The sequence below is a fragment of the Peromyscus maniculatus genome, chromosome 15, assembly GCF_049852395.1.
Source record: "Peromyscus maniculatus bairdii isolate BWxNUB_F1_BW_parent chromosome 15, HU_Pman_BW_mat_3.1, whole genome shotgun sequence".
NCBI classification, from domain to species: domain Eukaryota; kingdom Metazoa; phylum Chordata; class Mammalia; order Rodentia; family Cricetidae; genus Peromyscus; species Peromyscus maniculatus.
The window spans coordinates 43,211,945-43,232,111 of record NC_134866.1 but is presented as its reverse complement, the minus strand read 5'-3'; the positions used below and the strand labels follow the sequence as shown (position 1 = coordinate 43,232,111).

The following is a 20,167-nucleotide window of genomic DNA, read 5'->3' as shown; positions in this document are numbered from 1 at the left end:
CAATTTCAGGAAGGTAGGACTTGAGTGGATAGTCCCATCGGGCTGGGGCAGGCCTGGTGACAGTAGTTTGGTACATTAGGGTTACATTGTGCATGCACTTAGAGGAAACAGAGATAAATGTTAGTGTGTAGCTTGTTTTATCCGTTTATTCACTCCAGGACCCCAGCCCATGCAGTGGTGCCACCTACATTTAGAGTGTGTCTTCCTATCTCAGTTAACCCAATATAAAAACCCCTCATGGATGTGCCTAGAAGTTTATCTCCTAGGCAAGTCTGAACCCTGTCAAATTGACAATTGATGCACACCACATATGATCCTGCATTCTCACTATTAGGTAAATAATAGAAAAGAAATTAAATCAGTATGTCAAATTAGAGCTGCATTCCTATTTTTATTACAGCAAGAACTACGTAAGTGGATAATGGAATGTGTGTGTTCATAATGGAATACTATTCCATCTTAAAAAAGAGCGAAATTCTGTCATTTGGGACAACATAAATAGAACTGAAACCACGTTAAGTGAAATAAGCCAGACACTGAAAGATAAATACCACATGATCTCACTTGTGAAATCTAAAAAAGTCGATCTCATAAAAAGTTAAGTAGAATGGTAGTTACTAGGGGAGGGAAAGGTTGCTCACTGGTACTAAGTTATATTTAAATACAAGAAATAAGCTTTGGGGTTCTCTTGTACGGCAAAGTAACTATAATAGTGGTAGCATCCTGTGCATTCCCAAACAATTCCAACTGCAAAGATCTGTGTCTCTAGCAGGATATTGAAAGCAGAGGAAATGAGAGGTGGACCTGTCACTGTCATCTCCAGTGGGGGCGAGACATTTCAGTTGTATAATGGCTTGTGGTTTTTGATCCTATCTAATTTCTTTTCCTCCTTCTTTAAATAGAAACGTTTATTCCCTGCATTGATGGATAAAATACATTTATTGCTAAAACTAGTCCAATTGTTTTCTCAGAAAACCCTATCCTCTACACTTTGTTAAAACACACATATTTGCCCATATTTTCTCGTCTTTCTTGTTTGGGTTGCTGTCTCACTGCGGTTTGAATTTTGATATATGGACAGTATGTCCATCCCTCTCTTCCTGTGGCCTCGCCTCCACCAGCATTCAGGGCTGGAGAAGACAGCCCACCTGTTTTCTGGAGTTTAGGCTGTCTGAGTCAAGGGGGTGCATGAGGGATGGGCAGCTTTGAGATATACTGGAAGCAGTCTGTGTCTAAGGAAAATCAGAATATTGGACCATGGGCTCAGTAATTTTTACTTTTGTACAATATAATTTGTGTATTTCTTTACAAATTTAGGTTTTAAATTCAGACCACAATGTTTTCAGTCTTACATTTCCTTTTCCTTCAGAATTACTATAATGAATTTGTGGGGTCCACATTGAGTGCTGCTATCCAGATACCCTTTTGTACTAGAGATACCCAGTCTTTGTTCCTTTGCCTTGTTCCTGTCACAGTGCCAGGCATCGAACCCAAGGCATCACATGTGCTAGGCAAGCGCAGGTCACTTAGCACAGTCTGTTGTTCTTTTCAGGTCAAATTGTGGAACCATGTGGTTATATCTACCCCGAGTTTCCGGTTGTGCAGCGTGGCTCTAACTTCACTGCCATTTGTGTGCTAAAGGAAAAGTGTCTTCAGCAGTATGACGTGAATGCTAGCTTCATCGTGTGGAAGACAAACCATGTTGCTGTTCCCAAGGAGCAGGTCACCGTCATCAACAGAACCACGTCTAGTGTCACCTTCACAGACATGATCCTCCCGACGGTCCAGCTCACCTGCAATGTCTTGTCATTTGGGCAGATCGAACAGAACGTGTACGGAACCACCGTACTTTCAGGCTGTAAGATCTGGGTCTTCTTTTCAGCTTCGCCAGACTCTTGAACTACATTTGTGATGGTTTCTGTTAGCCTTCCCGAGGACAGTCACTTGGTTCAGGAGTTTTTGGATATACTTACTTTATAAAAATGTTTAGAAATACTGTGCACATTTTCACCGTTATACACAAATCCAAGAGTAACATGGCTGCCGTTTCTTTGCTAAAAGACAAGCATTCGTCATGCTCTTGGAGAATGCCTTGACCAGAGACTCGTGCGTATCCCCGAGAGTGTTACTGATTTGCAGAGCTTCTGCTGATGGCAGCTTTCTGTGTCTCCTCATTACTGAGAAAGGTTCAATCAAGTTAAACAGGCCCCCGAATGGAGAAAATGGAGGAACCCTGAAACACAGAGGCCATGGGCTTGAAGAGAGCAGGGAGGGGTGTACGGGAGGAAAGGGGGAGGGAAAGGATGGAATTAAAATCTTAAAAATATTCTTTAAAAAGAGTGGAACCAGTGATCCAGACCCATGAGGGTTAGCCGGGAGTTACAGTTTCAGCGTTTACCTTACTTCCACCCCGGGTCAAAGCAGTAAGGACAAATGCAGCAGCCTCGTGTGCTGGTAAGGCCAGAAATGCCAGCTCCTGGCACATGTAACAAGAGGATTGAGCGTTTGAGGCCAGCCTGGGCTACATAGTAGGAGCTTGTCCTGAAATAGAAAAGTAAAATAAAGTATATGTGAATCATTTTTGCTCCTATAACTGCCTTTTAATATTTATTAGTTATTTTTAGTTTTAGAACACTTAATGGAGACATTACTAGTAATTTATCTGGTTATAAATAAAAATTTATTTTTATATAGAAAACTAATATGAAAGCAATAAATTAATGACAGTTACACTTGAAAATATATATATGACCTAAGAAGTATTTAAGAGTTTGAAGAAAAAGATACTAACATCTGTTTCTCGTTATGCCCATATCTTTATCTTGGGTTTGTTTATCTAATTGAGGTGGGTCTTAGGTGTTATATGAGTTGAATAATATTTGTATATGTATGCTTATTTCCTTTTAGTTCCCCCAGATATACCTACAAATTTGAGTTGCATTGTGAACGAGGGGAAGAACATGCTGTGTCAGTGGGACCCAGGAAGGGAGACGTTCCTGGAAACAAACTACACGTTGAAGTCCGAGTGGTAAGTCACTCCAGATATGCCCTCTGCTGGATTCTCAGATGCCGTTGCTGGGACCTTCATTTCGTCGGTAGTAATACTGGGTGACTATTTTAGGACATGGCGTCCTCTGACAGGAGACTCAATGTGCTCTTCATGTGCACCTGTCCCAGTGTCAGCAGTGAGCAGTGTGTGTCCTCTGTCTGCCCAATGCTGCCTTTAAGAGAAGCCCAGCCATGTTCCGTCCACGGATACTGCAGTGCATAGCTCTAAATGATGACTTTCAAACACAGTCACATACTGTTTGTCTTAGGCAATGTTCTCTTGCTCTGAAGAGACCCCTGACCATGGCAGCTCTTAGAAAGGAAAACATTGAATTGGGGCTGCTTACAATCAGAGGTTTAGTCCACTATCAGCACGGTGGGAAGCATGGCAGCAGGCAGACAGCCATGGTGCTGGAGAGGGAGCTGAGAGTTCTACATCCTGATCCAAAGCCACACTTACCCCAACAAGGACACACCTCTCAATAGCGCCACTCCCTAATGCCAGGCATTGGAGTGTATGAGTCTGTGGGGGCCGTTCCTGTTCAGACCACCGCTCCATGGTTCTACTCCAACAGTTTGAAATATTTTAATATCAGACTTTCAACTAGTATTAACTTTCTCATTTCTCAAAAATATTTTCTTATAAAAATATTCTTTTGAATTGAGATTTTTAAAAACAAACAAAACAAAATCCCCCCCTACCTTTTAAGTTGATAAATTCTCCTCTTTCTTAAATGACTGGTTCTACCTGCTTCTGTTTCCTTTCCATGCAGTTGAGTTACTTGTTGGATATTGTATAACATATCCTACAAATTGTTGTTAGGTCTATATATTGGTCAGATTTGTGTTGGATTTCTTTCCTCAAAAATCCCACTCCCAGGGATGGTGTGCTCTTCCACATGGTTTTCTGGTGTTGGGGGAGGGCTGTGGAGATGGCTCAGGGAAGTGTTTCCTGCACAGGCCTGAGGCTCTGAGCTCAGGTGCCTAGCACCCGCACATCAAGCCAGGTGAGTGGTCCAGCTCTGGGGGACAGCTAGAGTTAGGCTGGAGCTTACCGGCCAGGCAGCCTGAGTCACTGAGGTCCAGCGTCCGTGTGACGCTGTCTTAATAAGTACAGTGCAGTGGGATTGAGGAAGACACCGGCCATCAGCCACTGCCCTTGCATGAATACACACACACTGAGCATTGATTTCTAGTGTCGCCAGCCTTATGCAAATTAAAAATCTGTTTTTGATGCACACCAAAGCTTAGAGAATACTGGATACCTATACACACCCGTCACCTAGATTCTACAATTACAATTTACTAGATTTGCTTTATCTCCTGTATATGCATCCTCCTCCCCAGCAGTTTCTTTCTTTCTTTAAAGAATTTCAAGGGAGTTGTAAGCATTAGTATGATTTAGTTGAACACTTCAGTGTTTACATGATTAGATCAGTATTTAAGTGCACTAAACTTTGCATATAGTGAGAGCACAGATCCGAAGTGTGTCTGTTACACGTTTTGACAAGTGTACACACCTGTAGAACTCAGATGTTCCCTGAAAAGTTTTCTCACGTTTCTCCTCAGTTAATTCTAGTCCTGACTCCAGCTTAGGAGACAGCTACTAAGATTGAACGAGCTCACTTCCTGTTGACTTTCTTTCTGTGTGTGAGCACTTGTCACTGATGACTATTTGTGAGTCATAAGATAGCACTCTATTTTATTTGTGTATTTTATTTTGTAGTTCCTGGTATCAAAACAAATGCATCCCAGGCACTCTGCCTTTGAGCTAGACCTCTAGTCTCAGAGTTACTTGAATGCTCTCCACAAAAAGATAAGGTGCATCATGAGTTCATGTTGATCTTTTTATCTTTGAAAAAGGGGACTATAGTTTTGTTTTGTTTTTTATATAATCCATCAAACAGCTACATCCTCTTTTTTTTCTGCACTGAAAACGCTAGTTCCTCGTGGGGCGGTGGTGGCACACGCCTTTAATCCCAGCACTTGGGAGGCAGAGCCAGGCGGATCTCTGTGAGTTCGAGGCCAGCCTGAGCTACCAAGTGAGTTCCAAGAAAGGCGCAAAGCTACACAGAGAAACCCTGTCTCGAAAAACCAAAAAAAAAAAAAAAAAAAAGAAAAAGAAAACGCTAGTTCCCAACAGTACTAACATATATATGTTTGTTACCGTTTCCCACGATAAACAGGAATATAACCAAGCACAGTATTAGCACTAGTGATGATATTTCTAAAAGCAATTTTAAGGTTGATTTTCGCCACAAGTATGTATGGTCAAATCATTGTTGTAGAACATTTGAACTTAGGTCTGGAGAGACTTCTGCTCTGCCAGAGCAAGGGTTTGCTTTATCTTTTCCTTTCTTTGAAGGTTTACTGTATATGAATGTTTCAAACTGGGCCATAACTTTGTGAACAGTGTGGACTTTCTATGGTGACAGTAATCAGAAAGTGGCTCCCTGGTTTGGCTGTAAAGGTTGAAGACATTTGGGGGCTTGATAGACCCCCTTCACCTAATCTTTTGTCGCCTAGCCTGTTCTGAATAGAGAAGATATTGCTGGTTTCGTAGGGATTCTGTTTCGAGAAGGAGAAAACTACAACAATCCCCTTAATCTGTTGTTTCAGTCTAAAAGTATTAAATGTACAGTTCCAGAAATAAGCAATTCCGAGCAATTGTACTCCTGTCTGCATTGATAAAATTCCCCATCTCCCGCGGTCCTCCCTTTGGTCCCACATATCCATGCTGCCTGCTTATTAGTTACTTAGCAGTCACCTTGGTTATTAGATTGGTTGCTGGTGATAACACAGTGCAGTATTTAAACAGAAAAGCCAGTTTGACCTAATAGTGGTCCCAAAGCATGGCGTTGTATATGCAAAGAGAAATGATGTAGTGGTTTTCTTTAAGTGAAAGACAGGAAGTTCTTGAGCAAGAAGAGGAAAATCACATGCTATGGTTATTTTAATCTGCAGTAAGGACAGATGTACTATTTGTGGTATTATGAAGAAGAAAAAAATATGCTATTTCACATCTCAGTTACTACCACAGTGTGCGATACTTCCTTAAAATCTGTGACTGGATGATGTGAACAGAAATCATTCTCCAGATGAGTCTGCAAGGGATCTCAAGGGGTCTCTAAGGGGAGCGACACCAAGCCACTTACTGTGAGTAAGGGATGGTTATACATATTCAGAAGTGGGTTTGGATTGAAACATACAGACCTGCTGAAGAGGTTGTCTGCAAATGAAGAAACTGCCGTTACATTTGCAGGCGCCCAGCAGAGAGTCCAGTCATTAAGATGCGGTGATGCCGTCAAACCATGAAGCATAAATTTATCTGGTACTGTGTGGTCCCAGTTGAAGGCAATGAGTAAGCCTGGTGTAGTGTACAGAGTGCAGACTACATGTCTATCTGCCTGTGCTCTGATAGCATAATTACAATGTGGAGGTGACACACCCCTCCTGTGTGGGGTGCTTCCATCACTGCCTCATCCAAGAAGTGGAAAAACCCTTGGAAGAAGAGTTTAAGAAGATTTAGAGTCCTACAAGCAATAGATAGTGCATAGGCTGTTACCAAGATGTCAAGTAGTATTTGCCTCTTACTACAGCCTTGGCTGGCTGGCAGAGGCCACTTGTGCCCACCTGGTATTGATTCTGTTCAACCCTAGTTTGTACATAGGCAGTGCTGTAGGTGACTTACTGTTTCTGGGATGGTAACAGTCATAGAGTTGCTGTGGGTGAATTCAAACCAGAACTACATGTAAATGCCTGCTGGTAAGTTTATAGAGTGTAGTTGTGAATGCTTTTCAAAAGTTTACAGAGAAGACAGGGAAATCGTTCACATGGTAGATAAGTTGGTAGAGAATAATTTGCTGACACGTGGAACAGCATTGAAGGCCTTTGAGAAGTACTAATGAATGAAGAATGGTCCATCTTGTTGAGTCACCTACAGAAGAAGATGAAGAGGAAACTGAAGTATAACCAGCAACGAACACATTATAGAAACAGCCTCATAGAACAAAAGTTCAAGAACTTAGGGAATCTGCAGTGTTTGAATCACACAGACACTGAAGAACAAAAGTATAGAATATAGTCCTTGGAGAAATACAACATTAAAGGCATGCTCTGATCACAGGCAGATTACCGCCTTTCTAAGCAATCCTTTGGTGAGTTAAAGACAGGCAAGCTTCACTTAGTGTTCTTCTAGAAGCTTGCAGTGGATCACTTTATAAACAATAGATCACCAGCCATAGACATAATCTGTCCCAAATGGTATTACATGAAACAGATGGCCCTTAGTGTTCTATTGCTGGGAAGAGACACCATGACCAAGGCAACTCTCATAAAAGAAAACATTTAACTGGGGCCTTGCTTACAGTTTCAGAGCCGAGTCCATTATCATCACGGCAGGGAGCACGGTGGCTCGCAGGTAGGCTTAGTGCTGGAGAAGTAACTGAGAGTTTTACACCTGGATCCACAGGCAGCAGAGAGAGACACTGGGCCTGGCTTGGACTTTGGAAGCCTCAAAGCCCACCCCCAGTGACACACTTCCTCCAGCAAGGCCACAGCCCCTGTCTTCTCAAGTAGCACCACTTCCTAATGACTAAAACATTCAAATCTAGGAGCCTCTGGGGCCATTCTTGCTCAGACCACCACAGTCCTCTTTCGGAATTATTGTCAGGTCAGTAGTGTCCCAACATTCTCTCTCAGGACTGATATCATTCACCTCAATTCAAACCGTCTTCCATGCAGTGTGTCGTCACCTCACAGCATGACTAGAAAAGTGAGCACACTACAGATTTAGGGAGAGACTGCATTTACTTAACTGTTACATGGTAGAGCTGTTCATTACCAAGCTTAATTTAGAGATTAAATACCATCATAGTGAAGCATTGTTAGGAAAAACCATAGTGTACCTAGGATTTGCTGTTACCCAGCATTTCAGGCATCTGCAGGGGATCCTGAAACATGTCTTTGTGGATGAGGTGGGGCTGCTATTCTAAGATCACAAGAAATAGATAATTTTTAGTGACGGGTCAATAAGGACATAGCATAAAATTCTGAAATTAAATTCTCAGATTAAAATGTGGAAATAAGACATAGATATAGATTGAGTACAATTTTAAAAATATGTGATCTGTCTTTGGTGACCAACATTTATTGCAGACTTGACTGCAGCAGTCTGGGTCATATCCAACTCTTTTCCAGTAACTTTTTTTACCTTTGTATTTTTAAATTTATTTTAATGGCTGATTTCTTCCAATTTTATATTTAGGGCAACAGAAAAGTTTCCTGACTGTCTAACAAAGCATGGCACCTCGTGCATGGTGAGCTATCCTCCTATCTACTTTGTCAACATTGAAGTCTGGGTGGAAGCAGAAAATGCCCTCGGGAAGGTCTCATCAGAGGGCATCAATTTCGATCCCGTGGATAAAGGTACCTATAAGCCTGAATTTGAGACTACTCAATGGTTTGTAATTACTTTTCAGACTTCAGTTAATATAGAAATGCTTATTAGTACAGTGATTTTTGTAGCCTTTTTATAATATTATTAAATGTAATATTATAAATAGCTGTAGTCTGGCCACACTTGTAGCCATTTTCAGTGTGCTTTTGGAATGTTTTATCATTGCTGTTTGTTTGTTTTCTGTTGTTTTGTTTGTGAGACTAGGTCTCATGTAGCCCAGGCTGGTTTTAAACTGACTGTGTATCTGAGGCTAACATTGAACTGATGCTCCAAATGTTACCTTTTGGTATTCATCCAATTTTCCAGCATCTCATACCATTGCAATCATAGTGGCTTTCTTGTTCTATTTTTATTTTCTTTTTAAAATGTGTTTTGTTAAAAAAAATAATAAGTATTTTTATACCAGCACCTGAAAATTAGTAACTATACTAAACAGATAAGGAAATTTTCCTTAGCATCTCTTCTCATTATATAGCAGAACATCGTTTCTAGAGAACTTTCATTTGGTAAGAATAATCTAATAAAGAAGATTATAGTTGGTTTGATTTTGTATATGAAATTATAAAACTAAAGTATAACCAACATTAGGACTTGTTTTATTCTTCAGTGAAACCCAGCCCACCACATAATTTATCAGTGACCAACTCAGAGGAATTATCCAGTATATTAAAGCTAACATGGATCAATTCGGGTTTTGGCAGTTCTTCAAGGCTGAAATCCGACATTCAATATAGGACCAAAGATGCCTCAACTTGGATCCAGGTAAATTGAAAGTTGCTGTTTATTCTAATAGTGTTCTTTTTTTTTTTTTTTTTTAAACACTAATATAAAGTCTTACCTCTTTTCTCAATGTCTGAAGTTTGTGATCATGTGAACATGTCATTTGACAGACATGCTGATAGAAACACACAGTGATCTTTAAGGATGCAGGGTCGTAGGAAGAGCACTTTTGATGGAAATGAAAGGCATGTGGATCAATACGGAGATTTTGAGGATGAAATAGAGCAGGGCTTGGCATACATAGTTCAGACTGTCTTTGCTAAAGCCTGCCACCACTTTTATAAATGGGGTTTTACTGGGACATGTTTGTTGTCTTTATTTGGGGGCTGGAGTGGAAGAGTTGAACAGGTGTGACGGATTTTCTGCCCACAGCCCATGATCCTTACTCTCCAGCCCTAAGAGGCTCTGCCAGCTCCTAAAGTACAGAAAAAGATGAAGGGGAATTTCAAAATGGGAAGGGAAGGGGTGGCATGCCCAGAGCTGATGCTCAGCAGAGGAAGCACTTGCCGCTGTCTCCAGGCCAGCACCTCACTGACTGCCTGGGTTAGTTTGCTGCGGCTCCACTTATTACTGATAGCCCACTTTGGCTTTAGTTGGTTGATTGGTCCATTCATTTATTTTGCTACCCTGGTTGCATTATGAAGTTAGGAGGCTATTGAGCCCCAAACCTTGGTACTACTTTCTGCTGCTCCACTTTCTTATGGGCTCAAAATACAGTTACAGATTAACAAAACAGAATCGGGATCGTGACTCATACTGTATAGAGAGGACGTGTACCCAAAGTTCTTCAAAGTGTACTTTAAGATTATAGAATCTTAATCTAGTAGTACTAAAGAGACCCCACCAAACTTAACATCTATTTTTGTATCCAGTATCAAAATCTCAGAGTGGAAGAAAAAAATAGTAATTTTGTATATTTGATCTCTCTACGCCCAAGTAAAGGCAACTTTATTTATTAGGCTAGCTTCTAGTTGTGTACACATCACAGCATATATGTGGAAGTCACAACAACCTACAGAAGGCATTTCCTCTTTTCGCCGTGTGGACCCCAGACCTCATGCTGTCGTGCTTGGTGGCAGGCGCCCTTACGGTCTGAGCCAGCCCGTCAGCCCTAGCTTTTATTTTCTTGATACGGTTGGATAATGGCTTCCTTTTCTTTGACGAGGGCACATCATTTCTTCTCCACACGACTCCTGTCTTGGTGTGCTGGCCTGTATGATTTCACTGTGGGTTCCCTTTCCATCTACCTTCCTGTGAGTTAATGCACGGAAGGGGCTTGATGGGAAAGAAGAGAGAGAGAGTTGAGAACACGTTAATTTTCCTTTTCTGTGGAGTAAGCTGTCTCTCTAAGATTGTGCCTGTCACGGCTGCCCTCTCTGACTCTTCGTTCAGACTCTTTTCCCCTTTGGACATCGAGTTGGTAACAGTATTCCTAGTGTACTAACCACTGAGATTCCAATATATATATAGTCTTGCCCATATCTTTTTACTAAGCCTCCTTGAAGGGTTTTGTTGTTGTTTGTTTGTTTGTTTGTTTGTTTTTACTCTTTGGTTTGGTTTATAAAAGTTTATATTTGTACTTGGTCCTTTGTTTGCTTGGTGCGGTTCTTTGAGCCAGCATCTCGGTTAAATAGTCTGGCCTGGCCTCGAACCTGCTCCTTGCTCTGTCTTCACTAGTGCAGTCTTGCCTCATATTACAAGCACGTGTCATCTCTTTCATGTTGAGAATCCTGAGCAATGCAGGTCTCATAGAGAAAAGAAAGAAAAGGAAGAACAGATGGATGTAGATTGTCATATCTTTACCTTCATTTCTTTCTCTCCAGAGGCTGAATTTATTAATCTTATGTTAAATTGATTTCTAAAATTGTACTCAGTTTAGGAAACATTATATTTTGGGGTGTTGATGATGGTATCGATTCGCTTTATTTTCAGGTCCCTCTTGAAGATACAGAGTCTCCCCGAACTTCCTTCACCATCCAGGACCTTAAACCTTTCACAGAGTATGTGTTTAGGATCCGCTCCATAAAGGAGGATGGCAAAGGCTACTGGAGCGACTGGAGTGAGGAGTCAAGTGGAGTCACTTATGAGGACAGTGAGTAGAGAACGGGGTGGGGTCACATGAGGACAGTGAGTAGAGAACGGGGTGGGGTCATGTGAGGACAGTGAGTAGAGAACGGGGTGGGGTCACCTGAGGACAGTGAGCAGAGAACTTTGGGGTGGAGAGCACCAGTGGAGGTCGGCCTGTGAACTGTGCTGCTGTCTCTTAGAGATGCAGACCTCACTGCTGCTTAGATAGGATCATTTTAGTCAAACCAGTGTTTCGTTCTTTCATTTGTAAGGACATCACAAAATAGAACTTGATGAGTATTATTGATAGTATAAATCTATTTGATACCTAATTAGGTTACATTATTATGAAAAAGTATTTTAGTTGTCATTAAAAACCATTCACTTAGCCAGGGGGTGGTGGCACACGCCTGTAATCCCAGCACTCAGGAGGCAGAGCCAGGCGGATCTCTGAATTCAAGGCCAACCTGGTCTACAGAGCTAGTCCAGGACAGGCTCCAAAGCTACAGAGAAACCCTGTCTCAAAAAACAAAAACAAAAAAAAAACCCCAAAACCAAAAAACCATTCACTTAACTTTGTTCAAAAAAGGTGGTCCCAAGATACCCCTAACTAGAGAATTGTTTCCTAACTTATTAAAAAGTCACACTGTCAAAGCTGGGTGTGGTGGTGCACACCATCAATGCCAGCATTGGTGAGGCAGAGGCAGGAAGATCTCTGTGGGTTTGAGTTCCAAGCCAGCCAGGACTACACAGACCTTGTCTCCAAAACAAAACAAAACACTGCCAAAAAAAACATGTTACACATTTTTATTTTTCCTACCAGCATTTGATAAGCCCTTGGAAAAGGAATGATTTGGGGTTTGGGTTGGTTTGCTCTAATTTTCCTTTTTTCATCATTGATTAAATCATAATTACATATACTGTACAGAATATAAACCCCAAATGGTAGAGAGTCTAAAAAGGGTCGCTCTGGCTCTGGTGAGGTGGTTCAGTGAGTAAGAGCGCTTGTTGCTCTGTTAGAGGCCTGGAGTTCAATTTCCAGCACCCGCATGGCCGCTCATAATCTGTAACTCAGCTCAGAGAATCCCCCACTCTCTCCTGGCCTCTAAGGCACTGCATACTACAGTGTGTAGACATACATGCAGGGAAAACCCTCATAAAATAAGGACACATACGTCAGAAGAAAGAGCTTTCTTCACAGAACTGCCAGCATCACTGAGCTCCTGTGTAGCCACCAAGAAACAGCCCCTTGGCATTGACTCTTCTCCTACCATAGTCTCAGAAGAGCAGCTTAAGCTTACAGACCCCATTCCTTCACACCATCGTGCTAGAGGTTTAGGTCACTGTGTTAACTAAGAATGGCAGAGGCAGAAAAGTCCCCTCGTTCTGTAAGGAGTTTCTCTCACTCTCATAAATACAGTGAAGAAAGCAGTCTTACTATGGCCAGTTTGAAGATGTTCAATCAAGTAACTAAGCTCCTTCAGCTTGACAGGATTTTTTTGCAGGAGAATTCCTACTTTGTAACATAGGCTGGCCTTAGACTCTCAGCAATCCTGTCTCAGCCTCCCAAATGTTAGGAATATTAGACCACCACACCAGGCTGTTAACTGGGAATTCCTAAAGGGGTTTTTAGAGGTTTATGGGTGCATTTGTACAAGTTCATGAAACCCCTCAGTCTGTAGGCAAAATTGGTTAAGTGTACATTCAGAGTTCTCTAGAGCCAACACCTTACAAGCCATCAGAGGAGGTATTCCGTAAGCCCACAGCATGAAGCTCCTGGATGCTGTTCGTGTGAAGACATTTCTCTAGCTCACTTCCTGTGTGCTCTCATGTTCTTGATTCCATCTGAGTGCGTTAGATCCGAATGTCCTGGGCCAGCAGCTCTTCACAAACCTTCCTGATGGCCGCCTTCTCCTCACTCCTCACTGGGTACTGCGTTACAGCCTTTTCATAACCAGCACCCCACCTCTTGTGTTTCTTCCAAACACTGGTTTGTTTTAGTGAGTGCTGTATTTGCAGTTATACTCAGCACAGCTCTGAAAAGTCAGGACTGTTTGATTTGTTGTGTGAAATGGGCCCATGCTCAAACTTGCTAGGTAGCCATGGCTGGTCACAGTCTTCTACTTCCACATCTCCAGTGCTGGGTAATGAGACACCGTGCTGACCTACCTCCTAGAAGAATTCTTTAGTGTAGTTATAGTGCTCGCTCCTTGTTTTCAGTTACCCCAGTTTAAAAATAGTAGATGAAAGTTCCAGGAAGTAATAATTTATCAATTTTAAGTAACTTTGTTATGTTCTCTTATTATCCATTATTTGGTATCGTCCATTGTTGTCAATCTGTTACTGTATTTAATTTTCAAGTTAAATTTTAGCACGAGTAGTGTATCTGCAGAAAGCAATGCATATGTAATGCTCAGTACTCTCGGAGTTCCTGGTGTCCACGTGGGTTCTCAGAACACAACCCATACAGATTAGAGGGCTGCTGTGTTAGTGTGTGACACTACATCCCAGTGCTCTGAGCTGTCTTTATATATATCTATATGTGTGTGTGTGTGTGTGTGTGTGTGTGTGTGTGTGTGTGTGTGTACATACAATTCTAGACCTCAGCCATATACTTACATATGTGTTTCCAGTTTAAATTTTAGCAAAATGTAATATCAAATAATTCAGTTTCATTTTTTAAGCAGTATTGAAAGAAAAACTTTATTTTTAAGACTTTTTCTTTCTATTCACTGTACTACGTGAGTGCACACACACACACACACACACACACACACACACACACACACCCTACTTTTTTTTTTTAATCAATACTGTCACCTGATTGCTCCTACTTATTAGATGAGGTATGGTGGCATGTTCTTGGAATCACAGCTATTTGAGAAACTGAGGTTGGGATATCACCATTTCAGGCCCAGCCTTGCCAGCCACACGATCCCATTCATTTTTTCAAGAAAACACTACTGTTAAATATAATTGAAGCTATGCCAGTCAGTAGAATGAGAAAAGATTTGCATGGATGTAAGTGGTAGGTTTGCTGACCATGAAGAAGCAGTTAAAACAGACAAAGGAGGAGACCAGTGAACTGAGGAGGCTGCTGTGTGCGGTGAAAGTGTGTGTCTGAATACAGTGAAGCACCCCACAGAAGGAAGCGTGCATACACAAAAAAGAAATAGGAATGCTTTTCTGTCTGCTGACTAGAATATACTTATATCTCTATAACATTAAGATTAGAAGAGAATTCCATTGTAATCCACAGCCAAGCACCATGGCACAGCTGTCAGGAGGCTGAGGCAGGAGAATCATTTGAGCCTAGAAGTTCTGACCAGCCCTGGGTAACAAAGCAAAACTCTATCTCAAGTAAAGAAGTCGAAAGATGACAGTGATCTAAATGATCAGTGGTTACCTGACTAATGAAGACCCAGGTGCATTGTACTGCAGGCCACCGTGGCCTGCTGCTGTGAAGAGAAGCCCCGTGATTGAAGGGCAAGACCACGAAGAACAAAAAGAGTCACTTCGGGATTTTTCTGTATTGTTAAGATAAAAAGCATTTTATTTTATGAAGTTTGTGTTTTCTTTAGGACCATCCAAACCACCGAGTTTCTGGTTTAAGATAAATCCACCCCATACTCCGGAATCTAGAACTGCACGGCTCATATGGAAGGTAAAAAAAACTTAAAAAAAAAAAAAAGATTTATACTCTTATCCCATAGAATCATTTAAATGTTATTTGAATTTTTTTAACACTTAAATTTTTATTCTATGCATCTTAATTTCCTCCAGGCATTTAATAATGTTACCGTATAGAAACACAAAGCCTTATTCAGCTAATGGAGAGGCCAACCAAGTTCATGAACTTAGCTGACCCCTCATTTGGGAGTTCAGCACAGTTCATAATATGGTAACCTCTGTAAGAACAAGGCCCATGTTCTGAACTTCTCTGAACTCCCTAGAGAGCCTCCTAGAAAGAAACAGAGGCTTGGAGACAGCAGGCTGTGGGCTGATGAGGCCATACTGGGGCTGACTAAACACATCCTACTTTAAAAGGTAGAGAGAAAAAACTGCTGAAGCCTGAATAATGTAGACCCACATCTCAGCTGTGTGGACACTGCAGAACCAGAAGCTAGACCGTGCTATAAGCTAGACCGTGCTATTTTGTTTGTTTATAGTCTTAGTGAGTAGTACTAAATTCAAAATGAGCTCAGGCTGAAGAGACGGCTCAGCAGTTCGCCCTGGCTGCTCTTCTAGAGGGTCCAGGTTGGTTCCTAGTGCCCACGTGGTGGTTCACACCTGTCTGTAACTCCATGGGTGCCAGGCATGCACACAGTACAGGACAGACATGCAGGCAAAACACTAATATCCATAAACAGAAATAACTCTTCTTTTAAATGAGTTTGTCTTCTCTTTCCAGTTAAATAGTTACAGGTTTGACACACTGGCAGAATTTATAGATGTGAAAAAAAATGATTATTCAAGATTCATAAAATAATTTTTGGTAAAATTTTATTATAGGAATTACCTCTTTCTGAAGCCAATGGAAAAATCTTGGATTATGAAGTGACTCTTACACAGTGGAAATCATTTTCACAAAATTACACAGTTAATGGTACAGAGTTGATAGTAAATCTCACAAATAATCGCTACACCGCATCTCTAGCAGCAAGAAATAAGGTCGGCAAGTCAGATCGAGCTGTCCTCGCCATCCCCAGCTCCCACTTCAAAGGTGCGTGTAAGGCGGAGGTTCACTTGTGGGTGTCAGGGTTAAGTGTGGCCAGGGCCCCAGAAAGCATGGTAGAGACACTCTTCTCTGCCCGCAGCGGCAGCGGCCACAGGGTGAGGTCAGGAGGCTCTGTCCATCAGGACTCAGGAAGGACTCCCACACTGTGTGGCTCATGTAAACTCTGCTGCCAGCTTACGAATTCTTTAAGGGTTTCCTTATGATTTATTTGGTTTTTCGAAAGACTGTTTCAAGGTTCTTAGAACTTTCTTTGCAAGTGACACAAATACATTGTTTACCTCTAGCTGTTTAGGACAAAGACCCAATTATAAACTTAAAATCATAAAACCTTTGGAGATTTGGAGAAAGAGAATTTGAGTTTAAAAATAGACTGCCTGTGTGTAAGTGTTTTTTTTCTTTTGGAGCTTTATAAGCCACGTGCTTTGGATATGATTGTAAAATACTGAAATGTCAGCTCTGTGAATGTTGACTGATTTTATTCTTTTTCAAGCCTCTCACCCTGTAGTGGATCTTAGCGCATTCCCAAAAGATAAGAAGCTCTGGGTAGAATGGACTCCTCCACCAAAGCCTGCGAAGAAATACATCATCGAGTGGTGTGTGTTGTCAGATAACTCACCCTGTGTCCCAGACTGGCAGCAGGAAGGTGGCACCGTGACGCAGACCTACTTAAGAGGTATCCTCCCTGACCATTTAAGTAGATCGCGTCTGTCTGACTCTTGAGACGGTTTCCTTTGCATGCTGCTGTTCTTGTTTTCTGTTTTCTAGGTGTTGTGAGTCACCGGAAAGACTTAGAGCCGCACTTGAGACTAGATATGTGACTCTTGGCAAGTTACACCAAACACTTAGCCTCTCTTAGGGTCTCTGTGGAGAAGGGCTAATGCTTTTGTAGACACTCGGAAAACTAATAGAGAATCAAGTCTGGCCTTTCCTTTCGTTATGTGTACTCAACTCCGCTAACTCCCTAATCCTCCAGATGTAAAATAGTTCCTAGTTTAACTTTGTAGGACCATCATGTACAGGGATCCCAATCAGAACACAGGCTTCCATATTCTTTCAAGTTCTCCCCTAGAATGGTAATGATGTTGCGGGGTTCCAAACACACTCTTCTGTGTGATTGTAGCTGCTACCTACTACTACACGCTTGTAAAGTCACGTAACAGCGTTAAGGGAAAAACAGCCCACTCCATGTGTGTTCTTGTATTCCTAAAGCAGGGCGACCATCAGAGTGGGTGGCACAGAGGGCACCCTGAGCAGGGATGGCTGCTGCAAACCACAGCTTCACTTGTGAAGGGGCATGCGTGGCTCTTACCAACCTGCTCTTCGTTGGTAATAAGCTTGGGTGTCTCCTTTGTCAGGCTGACCGTATCAAACCCGTGGAACTGAAAGAGGGTAGGGTCATCTCCTAGAAACAAGGATTCAAGGCGCAGTACCCCGAAGCATTGTTATTAGAGCAAAATTTGGAAATGGCTCACTTTTTGATAATAGGTATCAAGAAAAGGTAAAATTGCTATTTTTAGGAAGACAAAAGGTTTGTATACTTTTATGGATGTTAGTGAAGGAAATAGACATTCATGTTGAAGGTGTAAATGGTATGATAACCACCTTATTTTCTGGTACGTATGAGACAGTTTATAAAAGACCGTTTTAACTGTTGCCTGCTAAACCCTGCTTTTCTTGCCTGCTAAAACTTACTTTGATCATTTGGAAGGATTAGAAATGAAGTAGTGTATTCAAGATTTGTTTCTTTTAAAATCGAGGGGGAAGCAGCCTTCACTGTCATTTCCCTACAGCCCCTGGCCAACCACAGCTGGGTGTTAGTGCTCGTCCCTCGATCTTACCCTCGCAGCTTGGCAGTCTCAAAATGAGCTAAAACCCCTAAGTTGTCCCAGATTAATTGGAAGGGCTTTGCTTATGCGTCCTGACGTAAAGGCAGTCCGCTTCTGTGAACAGTGTAAACACTCGATACTTTTCAGTTTGCTGTGTTGACAGTAAACATAGCCTTTTAATTCTTGCTGTCTCGAGATAGCTCATCCTAGCCTGTGCTCACAGTGTAACTCAAGATAGCTTCCAGCTCGTCTTCCGCCTCCCACCTCAGCCGTCTGAATGCTAGAATTACACAACTGACATTTTAGTATATTAAGTCTGCATTTGGTATAGAAAAGGCAACTTTATAAAACTGCAGATTTTAGAGGAAAGGAAAAGGCAGTAGTCATGAAATTATAAGGTAAACTCCTGGATTTTCATTTCTCATTGGGGGAAATGACTTCTCTGTTCCTGCAGGAAGCCTCCTGGAGAGCAAGTGTTACCTGATCACCGTGACTCCAGTGTTCTCCAGTGGCCCCGGGAGCTCCGAGTCAGTAAAGGCCTACCTCAAACAGGCTGGTGAGTCACCCGTGCTTGCCTTGGGAATGCTTACCATTTACAAAAACATTTGATCACTCGTAAATCAGAATCTCTACTATGTTCAAATGATTGTGTGAATAGACTATGTACTGATGTGTGTTACCTCAGTCACCAAATGCGTTTACTGTCTTTCAGCGCCTTCTAGAGGGCCCACTGTTCGGACAAAGAAAGTGGGAAAGAATGAAGCTGTCTTAGAATGGGAGCAGCTTCCTGTTGATGAACAGAATGGATTTATCAGAAACTACTCCATCTCTTACAGAACCATCATTGGAAATGAAATTGGTAATAAAATTGCAGCAATTACTAAGACTGTTACTAAAACTTTTTCTTAAGCTTTTTAGGTACTAGTTTCTCATGTAAGGTGTCTTCTAGTATGCAGCATCCTTAGCAGACACCACAAATGTCTCTTGCAGCTGTGTGTGACTGTTTTGTAAAAGACTGTATTGTGGGCTGGTAGTGTGTGGGCTGTGGCCCAGCAGATCAAGGGCTCGCCACGAAGCCTCTTGAGCTCAGTTCAAGCCCAGGCCTCACATGGCAGCAGGTGAGGGAGCAAATTGAGAACTGATTCTCAGAAGTTGTCCTCTGACTTTCACACATACAGTCGCTCTCTCTCCTTCTCTCTCTCGCATACACATACAGAGTAAGTAAGTGTGAGTTTGCAACAATTTTAAACTTTAAATAAATACTATTTTGTCCTTAAAGAATTTTTAGTTGTAAATATGACAGATAAATCAAAAACATTGGATAAAAGAAGCCTCGTTTTTCCTTGCAGTTGTGAATGTGGATTCTTCCCACACAGAATATACACTGTCCTCCTTGAGTAGTGATACGCTGTACATGGTCCAAATGGCAGCATACACAGACGAGGGTGGAAAAGAAGGTCCGGAATTCACTTTCACAACACCAAAGTTTGGTAAGAAGTCAGGAAGTTCTGTCTGTTTTAACTTTAATTTGACTAGACATGGATTTGCTATGCTAAAGCGTTGTTTAAGAGTGTGCCGTTGAGGGTGGCGGTGCAGCTCAGTGGTAGAGTGCTAACAGCATCAGAGCCCTGGCTGGGGGCAGGGGCAGCCTCAGAAAGGGGTGTGTACATTAGGATGTTTATGGTGGTCATCTGCTTTAGATGCTGCTTTATAGGAATCTCTGCCCCTTTGGAGTCTACTTACCTGCAGCGGCTGAGGCCACCAGCACTGTAAATCCCAAGAGCTTACAGACCGTTCTTCGTGGGTTCCTTTATTCACAGGGTGGCTTGTGTCAACTTTCCATCCTTCCTACACTTGGTCCTTCTGCTTACAGACAGATTTCTTGAGAAACTAGTCTGGCTCATTCACTGTGCTGCTGAAGTCGGTTCTCACCCCAGTGTCTGTCACTCCAGGACCCACGTCCTGCCCAGTGCTGAATTTTGGCTTCACATTTGTTTCTCAGCTTCAGCACAGTCTGTTGGCTTTCCCTGGCCTTAGCTCCCTTGGGCCCCTGGTTCTTAGAGCCCGGCTTTTGTTTTCCTGCTTGCACAGCACTGTCACAAGTTCTGTTCTGCAGAGCTCTGTCACTGGTCCAATCTCCCTATGGGCTCATTAGACTCCCCACACGGTTCAGCTACTTTCTCCTTCCTGCCGCGACCATCCCACTATTTGGGAAAACCAGAAATGTAACTGTAATTGCAGTACATGGCT

General features: G+C 42.1%; 1 protein-coding gene across 2 annotated transcripts in view; it reads left to right on the top strand.

Moving 5' to 3' along the window:
- Il6st (interleukin 6 cytokine family signal transducer) overlaps positions 1-20,167 on the top strand; it is a 41,334-nt gene that overhangs the window by 14,194 nt on the left and 6,973 nt on the right. For both annotated transcript variants that reach the window (XM_076551890.1, XM_076551889.1), the window contains exons 3-13: positions 1,553-1,858; positions 2,908-3,028; positions 8,315-8,475; positions 9,114-9,268; positions 11,219-11,378; positions 14,935-15,017; positions 15,866-16,076; positions 16,582-16,764; positions 18,372-18,473; positions 18,630-18,776; positions 19,267-19,407. In XM_076551890.1, the coding sequence (XP_076408005.1) occupies positions 1,553-1,858; positions 2,908-3,028; positions 8,315-8,475; positions 9,114-9,268; positions 11,219-11,378; positions 14,935-15,017; positions 15,866-16,076; positions 16,582-16,764; positions 18,372-18,473; positions 18,630-18,776; positions 19,267-19,407 (1,770 nt within the window). The remainder of the gene's footprint in view (positions 1-1,552; positions 1,859-2,907; positions 3,029-8,314; positions 8,476-9,113; positions 9,269-11,218; positions 11,379-14,934; positions 15,018-15,865; positions 16,077-16,581; positions 16,765-18,371; positions 18,474-18,629; positions 18,777-19,266; positions 19,408-20,167) is intronic.